We start from the raw sequence: 13,195 nt of genomic DNA on the forward strand, positions 1-13,195 counted from the left end.
GTTGGAATCATATGTTCAGCTGATACCCGAACCAGAACTTGTAGTAGCGCTATCAGCATCATGATGTCATATCAACTGAGTGGAGTTGTTGTTATGGGGGACCCACCTTCTTCCTGGTAACTTCAAAAATCAGGGTAGAAAAAAATTCATTGTTCATTGTGGAAAACTTAAACATTAATTATATAGACATATACAGACATACATATATTCAATGAAAGGTATGATAGATATGAAGAAAAAGCAAAGATGTTTTCTAAATTCATATTTCTTTCTGTCTCATCCAAGATAGGTATTTTGAAAATACCTTGACTTCACAGTTGAAGTCAAAAGGTATGTTACTTTGGAGAAGAGATTTTGCTTTTGTTTCCACAGAAAATGAGAGGCTGTGGATTTATTCAGAATTAAGAAAAATCAACTCTGATAAAGGAAGGCCACCTGAGAAATCTCCAGCAGGAATAGATGGCCCAGATGTCTGAGTTCTTCATCCAGAACCTGTTCAAGACTGCTGCCTGAGGTGATCAAGACTCACAGGATACTTCAGTCAGGACTTGATCATAACTCTAAATTTTTTTTTAGGTCCCCATAAGATTATCAGCGCCCCCAACCAGCTGGAAGTAGCCTGGAATACTACGCCCACATTCCCAAAAAATGGACTATGGATATTTTTAAAGAGGGGGAAGTGGTGCGGGAGAATTGTCTGTATTCTGTCAATCACATTATAAATAAACGCTGATTGGCCAGGTAGGAAATATAGGCGGAAAAACCAGACAGGAAGTAGAAATGATGTAGTAATAAGAACAGAAGAATTCTGGGAAGGAGAAAGTTGATTTCCCCCTCTCCTGCCCAGATCACCAAAGCAGCAGGATGTGATCTGCCCCACTGAAAAAAGGTACTGAGCCACATGGCTAACACAGATCAAAAAAATGGGTTAATCAAGATGTGAGAGTTAGCCAGTGAGAGGCTGGAGCTAATGGGCCAATCAGCTTATAATTTATGGAGTGTGATTTTCTTTGCGGCCAAACAGTTGTGGGAACTGGACAGGACAGAAAACACAAACAAGCAGGCTGGGCCCCCTCATGTTACAATGTCCCACGCTGGAAAGACAAGACCCATATCCAAAAAGACACCACCTTCCTTCATCTATCCTGGACCACCCAGCCAGCACCACAAGCAGGCCAGGGCGCCTCCCTGTTCTAAGACTTGCTGCCCTCCTCTGACTTCCACTGGGGCAGCGCCATTTCCTGAAGTAAGGTAATGTTAGACTAACAGGTCGTATTCGGTAGCCTAGCCTGGTTTAAAACTTACTGCATGGCCCGCACTGGCCTCAGCTCCCCAAGAGTTGGGATTACAGACTGAACCACCATGCTCCGCCCCGTCAACAATGGACCACATACACATCACAGCCATCAAAGAGTCTATTGTTGGTGTGCGGATCCATCAGTGTCTGTAGGTATGGCCTGCGATGCCTTCCCGGCCCCACTGGTACAGAGTGGCACACAGCACACACAGTAGCACCTCGTTGATGGAACCCATTTGACAGTAGCACCACACATAAAAGCATGTAGTCAGCAGTTTAAAAAAATACAGATTTATTATGTTTCTCGCAATTGTACAGAGACCAAGACACATAAGCTTAGTCTTCATGTTAAATATAAACAAACACCAAAAATATCATAAAAACATATTGGGAGCCTTTCAGGAAACCCTTCCAAGCTGCATCCTTATTAAAACTGCAGTGGTGGGAGACGATCTGTCTTAAGACATATTCTGCAGCCACTGGTTAATGCTGCAGCAGCAACAGCGAAGGAAGCAACATATAGTCATGGTGGCTCAGTTCTGTTATCCCAGCACTTGGGAAGCTGAGACAGGAAGATTGCTGCAAGTCTGAAACTAGCATAGAGGGGGTTCTAAACCAGGCAACAGAATAAGACCCTAACTCAAAAAATAAAATTCAAAACAACAACAAAAAAAACAAAAAACAAAACAGCCATGGTTTAGATGTATCCACAAGCTGGCAAGCTGAAGAGAGGCCATGGGTGGGCACATGACCTGAGAATTCAACAACCCGGTCACACAAACCATTCAGGATGCTTGCTGGCTTCCCTGGTGGGAAGGTTTTGCTCCTAACCCCGAGAGGACACACTGCAGCAGGAAGGCTTCAGAGTCAGTTCTGAGCCTTTGTCCTTAGGAGGCACAAAGCACGTCTCGACAGTTCCTGACAGGGCAGTGTGATGCAGAGGGATCACTGTCCTTGTCTCCCCTACATTTTAACAGTTAAAGGATGACACAGCACCTCATAAAGAGGACAAAGCCTAGCCCAGAAGTCTTCACTCCTCAAACAGGGCCTCCCCTCAGCAGTCAGAAACCCAGCGCAGGGTCTCCCGCAGACCTGGGTGCTGTTCTCAGAGTCAGTTACGTGACTCTGAGGTGATGGGGCTGCGGACCGTGGACATGAGGTGTGACTTGTAGGTTTTGCTCAGGCCCGTCATCCAGAACTTGAGCAGCTTGACATTGTCTTCCTCTGAGGCGCCCAGGACACTCAGGAGCTTCTGCGTGTCCTCTTTGGGGCGACTGTCCACCTTGGTGAATTTAAACAGGACTTTCACTTTGCTGCAGAGAACGAGAAACAAGCACTGAGACGCACAGCAGAAGCACCAGGCTTTCCTCATGGGCCCAACTCCCAGACCAGGGAGAGCTCTGCAGGCCCCGCTGGTGTTCTGCCACACCGGGGAAGGGCTCAGGGCTGCCCTATGCAGTCATGCGTGGGGGGGCCTCATCCTGAGGAAGGCCAGGCCACCGCCAGGGCGAAAAGAGAAAGGCGTATTGCAGTCTCAGTTACCCGGGAGGCTGCAGCCGGATTCCTTAAACCCAGGAAGTTCAAGGTCAACTTGGGTAAGACAGGAAAAAAAAATCCTCTCAAAAAAGAGAGAGGGGCTGAAGAGGTGGCTCAGTGGTTAAGAGCACTGACTGCTCCTCTAGAGGACCCAGGTTCAATTCCCAGCACCCACATGGTGGCTCACAACTGTCTGTTCCAGTTCCAGGGGATTTGTGGCACCAGGCATGTACATGGTGCATGCAGACAAAACACCCATATGTATAAATCTTAAAAAAAAAAAAACTAAGAAATAGCTGCACATGGGTTTCACTGCAGTATCTGACGCCAGGAAAATGTTCAACTAGTTCAGTTGATTGAATAAAATTATTACTAAAACTTAAGGCACAAGGAAACAAATAACTTTCTTTTCTAAAGCAGTAAGGATGGCTGCCAGGCTGTGCCCTACTGCAGGTGTGCCTAGGTCTGATGCCTAGCATCCTCCACCCCTCCAAAACCAGAACTGAATTAAGGAATAAAGAAACAGCACTTTGGTCATTCTGAGCCTTTTCCACATGGCCAGCATCAAATCTCAGCAGCTACCACCACCTCCCAGGACACAGGGTCCAGGGCAGGAGATACTGGACCACTTCCTAAGGTCACCTAGCTCCTAGGTAGCAGGGCTGGTATCTGAACCCCACTCCTACCTTCCACTCTGCGGGCTCCTAAGGGCCACAGCCTGGCCTTTTTTAATGAGCACCGTCTACTTTTCCACATGCGCCCACTACCATGGAGAGCTGCTCCCCTCCCCCCACGAAGTCAGGGAAGTTGTCACGACAAGGCTGGCACTTACTTCATCCACTCTTCCTTGAGACAGATAAGGCACTGGTCTACCACATCCACAGACAGGTTCTGGTTGGTCAGGGCGGCTTCAATCTTATTCAGGATGGTGGGTCCAACTGGGGGCATAAACAAACACTGGGTGAGGAAGAGGCCGTGGTGCCCCCGCTTGCCCTGACAAACGGTGACACCAGCAGCAGCACCCACCTCTGTCTGCGGCCACAGGGCTCCCACTAGTCACCACGAACTCGTACTTGCTGAGGGACGGGTCGTCCTCGCATCCAGCAGGGTGGAGGTTTGAGCGTGTGGCCGTGTGGACCTCTACAACAACTGCAAACTCTGTAGCAGCAAAAAGCATACCATCTTGTCACGTGCTCCTTGGCCCCACCGCAAGTGCCCCCCAGGCACATACTGTCAGGGACAGGCCTCCCGTGACTTCATACCTTTGGCAGTTTATTTTTTTTTTAAATATTTATTTATTATGGATACAATATTCTGTCTGTGTGTATGCCTGAAGGCCAGAAGAGGGCGCCAGACCTCTTTACAGATGGTTGTGAGCCACCATGTGGTTGCTGGGAATTGAACTCCGGACCTTTGGAAGAGCAGGCAATGCTCTTAACCACTGAGCCATCTCTCCAGCCCCCGGCAGTTTATTTTTTAAGGGTTAGTTTTTGCCTCGGCTAAACTAGAAATAACTCTTCGTTACAATGATCATTGGTCACATAGATAAATTTATTCTGAATTCTGAGCCACCCTCTGTGAACAGTTCCATTACTGTTCTATCCTGTAGATGGAAACGACCTTGCGGGTGCAGTGCACCCACCCCCACCCCCAACGGCCAGCGGTACAGGAACTTCACAAACACCTCTGCACGGACCAGTCCTAACGTGAGCAGAGGGCATTGCTCAGAGGCTCAAAACACCCCCAGCCCCAGCAGGTCTTATCTGGGGCTGCAGAGTGCTGCCTGGCCCCAAAATCTGCAACTTGGATCCAGGTTGCCTTTGACGGCAGCAGGGTAGGCATCTCAGAGGGTACTTACCCGAGGCCAGCACATGGGCCGGGATAGGCACGGGAGGGCTGAGCCCTAGGAAGTTGCAACGGTAGGCTTCCTCATACTGGTTGCTGTAAGGGATGGTTCGGACACAGCCTACAGGCAGCATGGTCTGTGGAGGACGGAGTGGCTCAGAATCCACAAGAGCATCCTCTGCATCTGGTCCACAGCCCCCTCCTTAGTGTGTCCCTGTTCTCTCAGCCCAAACGCGGTCTCCCACCAAGAAGCCCCCTCCCTGTGCTGCCACCTGCTGCCTCTTCTGGTCTCCTTGCCAGCTTAGATGCTCACGAGATAAAGGGGCACTTGTGGGTTTTGGCAGCCAGCAGACATGCTGTGAGCTGCTCCTACACCGCCGCCCCAACCTGACAAAAGCTGTGGCATCAGCAAGAGCTAGTACTTGCCCAGATAACGTCTCAGAAGAATTTCAGATTGAGGAAGGGGAAAACGGGGTAGCTGTCAATAGTCACAATCTAGGTTCCCTCCACAAGAGGACCGATGCCAGCCATTTTCATCAGGCAAAGAACTGACTGGTACCCCCAATATCCGCCCAAGTCAAACACTAGCACACAGGGGAAGGGTCTCACCCGGAGGACTTCAAATGCGGAATGGACAAGGTTCACATCTCTGCTTTTCCAGATCACCTGATTTCCCATGAGGACATGCCAGGCCAACATACGAAAAGAGGAGGCCCCCAAGACCTGAAATACAACACACAGCTCTTTATGTATTTTATAGGAGTCAATCTGAAGGTCACAGCAAAGGGAACTCTTCCGAAGGATACAGGTGACCTGTCCACGGCTGACGGGACGGGAGGAGTTCCCAGGTTCCAAAGGTATTACAGTGTACTCTTACCAGCCCCCTCCCAGCTCTACTGTGAAACATACGAAGCAGATGGTGCTAGCATTCCACAGCTGTCACCCTCTCTAGACACTCTGTCACGCTGGAGTGCTTGGAAGCGAACATTGCCTCACCACACCTGCCTCAGGAAGAGCGAGGGCTCTGCCTCCACCACCAGGATGCACCCATATCCTGGCACTCGTCCAAGCCAGCTGCCTGACGACAGCCTCCTTGACAGTGACATTTCTTCAGATGCCGAGGCTATCGCCGCATTAGGCCTGCTTTCTGTTTGTGGTATCTTTATTCTCTAATCCAAACCAGCCTCTCTCCTCCCTGCCTGTCCGCAACTCCTACAGCACTCCTACAGGAGGTAGCCTGTTCTTTCTTGAGACCAAACATGAACTTGAAACAGAACAAGACAAACAAAAACAGAGGCTACGATACCCAATGCTCCCAAGCACATCTCCCTGCAACAGAAACCACAATGCCTGCTATAATAACCTCGTAAAGAGTTAGCGAAGCCAACCCAGCTCAACCCTGGAGAACAAATGGCCCCAAGCAGAAACTCCAGGGCTCACGCCATTTACCTGGGGATGGAATTTAGGGCTTTATGGTGGTCAGCAGGGGCCTTTACTCAGTGAGTCATTTCACTAGCCTCTCCACTCTCCAAAATGGAAATAATTCTTGGCTGGTAAAAATTAATGCTCGTTGAAAAAAAAAGACAGTGAGAGAGATGGCTCGGCAGGTAGAGAGGGGGGCTTGCTATGTAAGCCGTGGATGGAGAGAGGTAATTGCTATGTAAACCGGGCAGCTGAGAGTCACATCCAGACAGAACCCACATAGAGTAGGAAGGAGAGACTTGACCTCCGCATGCACGCTATGGCACGTGGACTCCTACACACAATACTAATAGTAAATAAAACAAAAATTCAGCCAAGCAGTGTTGGTGCATCCCTTCAAGCCCAGCACCTGGGTGGCACAGACAGGCGGATTTCTCTGAATTCGAGGCCAGCCTGGTCTACAGGGAGAGTTCCAGGATAGACACACCCCAAAGCCACAGAGAAACCCTGTCTCGAAAAATAAAAACAAAAAACCCTTTAAAACTCTAAATTCTAAATCAAGAGAAACACAGTGCAGAAAGTCACCTGCCACAGTTGCACATGGGTAAGCAGGCCCAGAAATGCAAGGCCATCATGCTCAGCTATAGTGAGTTCAAAGCCAACCTAAGACACATGAGCCCCTGTCTCAAAAGGATAAAACCAGCATGAAAAGGGACAACCTGCCTTCACCTGGAGCAACCCTCTCCCCTGACCCAACAAGCCATGCTCAATCTCATCACACTTCTCGGCTCCGGCGTTTCTATGTATACGCCACTTCATACTGCCCGCTTGCTTTTTCAGGCTAAATGAGATCCCGCTGTCTAGACACACTATTAATAACCAAGGCTGGCACGTAGGTCATGCCAGCCTTATTCTAGGAATGACTATTAAAGTCTAGACGGCCTACAGACAAAGGCGCTTTTCAACACCTCTGGGAGGTTCTAGACAAGATTACAGGACCACAGGAAACCTCACAAACAACAGGCGCTGGGCTGGAGACAGTTTAACTTCAGTGAAAAGTATGGAGACTTGAGTTTGCACCCCAGAACTCAAAAAGGCAGGCAAGGCATAGTAGCACGCGCTGGTTATCCTACAGCTGGGAAGGCACAGGAGGCAGATCCCTGGGGCGCCCAAGCCAGCCAACTAGCGTAATGGACAAGTCTCAGGCCAGCTAGGGACACTGTCTCAAAATACAATGTCAGTAGCACCCAGAAGAAAGACACTCTGGCGTCTACACACACGTGCATACACGAACATGCATGTGGATGCACACGAACACACCAGACATTCTGTCACGGCTGCCATCCACCCGCTGAGAAGTTCCTAGTGCCCGCCAGTGGATGTGGACGAAGCTCTTCTCAGTTAGGACCACGCTCACCCCCGCATACCTGTCTCATGTGTCGAAGGGACTTGAAGACGGAAAGCTTTGGGGGCTGCCAGCTCCCACAGGCCGGGAGAAAGGACGGCTCTGCTGGGCAGCTGGGTAGCTCCCTCCCTTCAGCCCCCTCTGGCTCAGCAGCAGCTTTCTCCTCCTCTTCGGCCTCAGAATTGTCCCAACTTTCTGATTCTTCCTCTAAGTCTACAGGACAGACAAACAGGACAGGTATGGAGTGTGTGTCCCCTGGTTCTGTGGCCATTTCTGCCCAGCACCTACGGTGACACCACCAATTCCTACTGTATCCTAGAGAGGCCGGATGATTGTGTGCTAGTGCCTGGGCAACCAGGGGCGGAGGGAGGAAGGCTTGCGCAGAAGAGACATAGGAGAAGCTCCCTCTGCAAGGTGCTGCTATGTGCCACTGCTGGAAAGCTGGGCCATGTAGTAAAGACAGCTTGTGTTTAGCGGTACTACTTGGCCAGGGGCCAGTCATTGCGCCCCACACACTCTCGTCCCATCTCCCTGCACCCAGACGAGACATAAACGTTTTACTTCCATTAGTCCTCGTGGCGGACCATTACAATAACATCTCCGCTACAAGTCACAGTGAGACCCAGAGAGCAGGGTACCCGTAAGGACAGAGCCAGGGTTGGAAGCCAGTTCTATCTGACTCGAAAGCAAGCCTGAGCCCACACTCAGATTCCTCATGACCCAGTTCAGTTTCAATGTGGCTGAGATCCCGTCTGCCCACACATCCCATCAAGACCTGACTCTGATGGCCTACAGACTTCAAATTTGAGTCATTTTATACTCCAACGGTTCCAGTACTGATCCATAGGGAGAGGAAAGCAACTCCAACGTCTATCTTTTCTGAGTGTGTCTTGCTCGAGACCCCTCCACTCCTGAGTACTTGCACAAGCCACGTGCAGAGTGGGTGCTTGACTAGCGACAACCTGGAAAGAGCTCCAGCTACTGGCAATGGAGGCATGGTAGTATCGTCAGGAAGAAACTGTATACCATCTACCGTAAGCGACCATTGCGTTCCCACCTCCCAGCCGTCGGGGAAGAAAGGAGGGAGAATGGGACAGGACTCTGAACTTCAGAACTCAAACGATTTCTATGGAAGTCGAGCCAGAGGGAGGGTGCAACCGTGCATTGGGACCACCCTAGGAAGTCAGTCACACTGGACTCTAAGCATGGATGCAGGGATGATGTTGTACACTGATTTCTTCTGAACTGAGACAGCTTCTCTAAGAAGAAGAGAGGCTCATGAGATACAAGTCTCAGGAAGTTCCTGAAACCAACAAGATTCACAAGGCTCCTCACCAAGGTTACAGAAGCAAACAAAGAGTTGCTGTGGGGGAGAGACCGGCTGGGCTATCTAGAAGGAACTCTGGCAAGCAGAGCTATTTGGAGTCTCCCCAGGGGAGCTGCCTGCAGGGAACTCGCCAATCAGTTGAGCCACCTGCAAGTCCTCAGAGAGCGCCAGGGATGCCGAACCCATCTGGGAACAGGGCACAAATGCACCATCAAGGAAGATGAGACAGAATCCTAACGAAATCACCAAGAGCATGGAACTGGTTGGAACAAAGGCCCTTCAGTTCACATCCAGACGCCCTGGTACCAGCTCCACTCACTGTGGCAGCCACAAGCCAGGGGCCCAGCCACCAGCACAGATGGCCCTGCAGAGATAAAGAGCCTTACCAGCAAGCTTCTCCATCTGGACCAGGGTGTCCTCTGTGGGTGCTCCCTCCAACAGCTTTTCTGTTAGCCGGCTACCACATGCCTTCAGAAGCCTGGAGATGGATACAATGCCAGCAATGAGATACCCCTGCCAATGGGAAAACTAAACTTGAGGCTTACCAAGGCCTTGGTTCAACCCCCCAGGTCACAGAAAATGGCCTACACAAACATACTGGAGGACACCACCACCACCAAGGGAACAGTTTCCAAGACATGGCACTCCATTAAAGGGGATGAGAGGGCTGGAGAGATGGCTCAGAGGTTAAGAGCATTGCCTGCTCTTCCAGAGGTCCTGAGTTCAATTCCCAGCAACCACATGGTGGCTCACAACCATCTGTAATGAGATCTGGTGCCCTCTTCTGGCCTGCAGACATACAGGCAGGCAGAACACTATATACATAATAAATAAATAAATAAATCTTTTAAAAAGGGGAGGAAATAAAAAAACGGGTTGAGGCGGTTTGGAGGAACTGTTGGCTTTAATCCCGACTCAGGAACATAGGTAGCACAGCAGACAGCTCTTAGCTCTACTGAGTGAAGCGATGTTCTATGGCTGCACTATAGATGGAAAACACAAGAACATTCTAGACAATCCTCAAAGGAAGAAACTACAAACGGCCAATAAGTATGTGAAGAATTAAATATCCTTAGCTATCAAAGAAATGCAAGTTAAAACTGCTTTGAGATTCCATTTCATACAATCAGCATGACTATCACCCAGGACAGGGCTGAGAGGCAGCTCACAGGTAATGGCACTGGCTGCTCTTACAGAGGACACATATTCAGTTCCCAGCCCCCACATGGTGGCTCACAACCAATTCTAGCTACAGTTCCACAGGATCCAACTCCTTTTCCTTTCCTTTCTTTTTTAACCTCCACAGACATCAGACACACATGTAGTTCACATACATACATGAAAACAAAAAAACACCCCACATATAAAATAGAAGCAAATACTGTGGAGAATGAAGGAAGCCGGAACCATATGCCTGTTGGTGAGCATGTAAACTGGTGCTGCTACCTGGGACGTCAGTGGGGAGGGTCCCCCAAACCCATCACACCACTCCTGGACGTTACCTGCAGGACTGTAAGCCACCACACCAGAGATCCTTAAACATCCCTGTTCACACTGTACTATTCTCCACAGCTACGGCACAGACCAGCCTAGACACCCATGAACTGACGAAAGTGGTACAAAGTAGAAGAGGCAGTACACCCCGCTAAGCTCAGTCCTGAGGCTCTGCACGCTACACCCCATTTCCCTGGACTACTCAGTTCGGGAAGCAGGGGCTCCCTGTTCACAGCACACCTATACACTCGACCTTCAAACCACAGGCCAGCTGACTGCCCACCAGCAAAATCTGCCAGACCCGAGCTCAGAGCACCAGACGTCAGCTCAGAAGAGGCCGGAGCCAGAAACCCACTGCCATCTTTAGACTTGGGTCTCCGTACAGAAATGTTCTTTGTGTCAATGCGAAGTGAATTCTACCTAGAAATGTTTCCATCCAGCGGGGAGATAGACAAGAGAACAGGCCTCAAGCCAGTCAGCCCCAAGGGCAGGCAGATGCTCTAATGCCTTGGTACCCAGACCCAAAATTCATTACCAAGCAAAGGAAGTATGCAGACACGCCCACAAGTTGTCATCACTGGTCAAGGAGGTCAGAGAGCGGGCAGCGTTGCCATTCCTCTGGTGCAGGAAGGGTGTGAAGGCTGTGTTCATCCTCTGGGCACGCTGTGGGCATCCAAACTGCTCTGCCTCAAATACCTGAACACAAAGGGTAGAGAAGCTCACCTCCTCAGTGGTAGCTAGGACCGTACTCTTGGGTTACTGCCACCCAGCTTCCCCAGATTCTCTCATTCTGCTCTCGACTCAGAACCCAGGGCATGCCAACAGCCTGACACTGCCTCACCGGACGGTTCTGCTGCGAGAGGTTTCAGGGTGACTCCTCTCTTTTGCTACTTGGTCCCTTGGGCTCCTGCTGGGTGTTCACCATCTTTCAAGTGCTGTTGGCCTCTCCCTAGCAGGTTCATCCCACAGAGCACTGTAGGCAACGGGCACATGGACCATCTGGCTTCCCCAGCCTCCTGTTCCCTCCAGCCACATCCTAACACAGTATAGCTGCTCCATCTATGAGGATGGATGGTGAACAGCTCCCTCCTCTACGGCCTGTGGACAGTGCACGGACAAGGGTCTGTGACCGAGGCACACCCATGTCTACCCGCATGCTCTTTTGCGGCTGGAGAGGGTGCCCTAGGTAGGGCTCTAGACAAGACTAGTGGATAGTTTGGGTCCTGATGAGTACAGGAAGCAAAGACAGCAGGCAAGAAACCCGAGGCTGAACAGTTGTTAAAAGACGCCAGGCTGAAGGAGTGCCAGAATAGTAAGGTAAAATCAGGAGACCTACAGGCTGGTTAGCAGGGACACTCATCCCGTATCATCAGCTGAGCTGAGACCTCAACTTGGGCCCTATGACAGAGGCAGAGCCAAGAGGACCACTGCTGCCTGAGCACTCAACATCTATGGCAACAGAGCCAGAGACCCCCTTGGAGCATCACCTTGAGGGCCTTGCCCTGGAGCTCACTGATGATCCCACGGATCTTCCCCAGCAAGAAGGGCCAGGAGTTGATGAGGTAGATTCGATCCATCATGATGGCGATGATGCTGTACCAGCGCTGGAAGCCTCTGGCCAGGCTGTCTTTGATGAAGAAGGTGTGGCTGAACACAAAGCCATGCTGTTCATCGCCAAAGAAGATAGGGCCTTCGCGACCAGGGCACACCTTGGAGGAAGCGACAGTAACTTTAGACCAAGCTCTATCCAAACTTTACCTAAAGTCTCTTGGGTCCCTTTTCCTGTTTTTGGTTGTGCTAGGTTACTCAGGACCAACGTGCTATCATTGGGCTGTACCCAAATGTTGCAACTTGGTCTTCTGGATAGACCAGAGGGCCAGCAGATGCAATGGACTACTGCTGGGCCTGCAGAGTAAATAGCACACTCCTCTAAATCACGTGACTGTGGTGGTGGTGATGTTAAGTGCACACGAATACAGGTGCTTGCAGAGGCCAAAGGTGTTGGATCCCCAGGAGCTGAAGTCACGGGAGGTTGTGAGTCACCCAATGTGGGTGCGAGGAACCGAACTCAGGTCCTCTGTAACAGCAGTACCTGATCTTAAACGATGAGCCATCTCCAGCCCCAGCACACCCTATTTTTAGAGTCCTGTGGTAACTCCCTCCTGACAAACTTCCTGAACATGTAACTACTGTGCATATGATATCTGGCTGCTGCTAAGCACACATCAAGGAGTAGAAAGATACATAAAGCAACAGTCAGACGAGTGATACGGGTTCCAGGGATCAGATGAGGTGGATCCAGGGCAGCAAAGCCCTGTATGTACCATACGCCCGTGGGACAGATCACACCTAAAAGCTGAGACTCGTGCTCCATAGCAGTAGTTCAGGAACAAACCGTTCTTTTGCTGTTTTTAAACCTTTATTTTTATTTTCTGTTTATGAGTATTTGCTGGCATGTATGTCTGTGTACCACATGCATGCAGTGCCCATGGAGGTCGGAAGACGATGTCGGACCCCCTGGGGCTGGAGTTACAGATGGCTGGAAGCCAATATGTGCATGCTGGGAATGAACTCGGGTCCTTTGCAAGACCAGTGAGTGCTCTTAACTGCTAAGCCATCCCTCCAGACTGATTCTGAGAGTGCCAACATGGTGGGGTGGCAGTGGATACAATATAAAACTGATACTTGGGGGCTGGAGAGATGGCTCAGAGGTTAAGGGCATTGCCTGCTCTTCCAAAGGTCCTGAGTTCAATTCCCAGCAACCACATGGTGGCTCACAACCATCTGTAATGAGGTCTGGTGCCCTCTTCTGGCCTGCAGACATACACACATACAGAATATTGTACACATAATAAATAAATAAAATATT

The 13,195-nt window shown here is 50.2% G+C and overlaps 1 protein-coding gene across 6 annotated transcripts in view; it reads right to left on the reverse strand.

The window, feature by feature from the left end:
* Nucleotides 1-1,572: 1,572 nt before the first annotated feature.
* Nucleotides 1,573-13,195, reverse strand: part of Flcn (folliculin) — an 18,858-nt gene continuing 7,235 nt past the window's right edge. For all 6 annotated transcript variants that reach the window (XM_050163588.1, XM_050163587.1, XM_050163589.1 and 3 more), the window contains 9 exons: nt 11,814-12,035; nt 10,862-11,022; nt 9,219-9,310; nt 7,528-7,718; nt 5,288-5,401; nt 4,692-4,815; nt 3,860-3,991; nt 3,666-3,771; nt 1,573-2,610 (listed from right to left, as the gene is read on the reverse strand). In XM_050163588.1, coding sequence (XP_050019545.1) covers nt 2,409-2,610; nt 3,666-3,771; nt 3,860-3,991; nt 4,692-4,815; nt 5,288-5,401; nt 7,528-7,718; nt 9,219-9,310; nt 10,862-11,022; nt 11,814-12,035 — 1,344 coding nt within the window. In that variant the 3' untranslated portion in view covers nt 1,573-2,408. The remainder of the gene's footprint in view (nt 2,611-3,665; nt 3,772-3,859; nt 3,992-4,691; nt 4,816-5,287; nt 5,402-7,527; nt 7,719-9,218; nt 9,311-10,861; nt 11,023-11,813; nt 12,036-13,195) is intronic.

The sequence above is a fragment of the Alexandromys fortis genome, unplaced genomic scaffold (assembly GCF_014885135.2).
Source record: "Alexandromys fortis isolate MF-2015 unplaced genomic scaffold, M_Fortis_MF-2015_v1.1 scaffold_149, whole genome shotgun sequence".
In the NCBI taxonomy this organism is placed as follows: domain Eukaryota; kingdom Metazoa; phylum Chordata; class Mammalia; order Rodentia; family Cricetidae; genus Alexandromys; species Alexandromys fortis.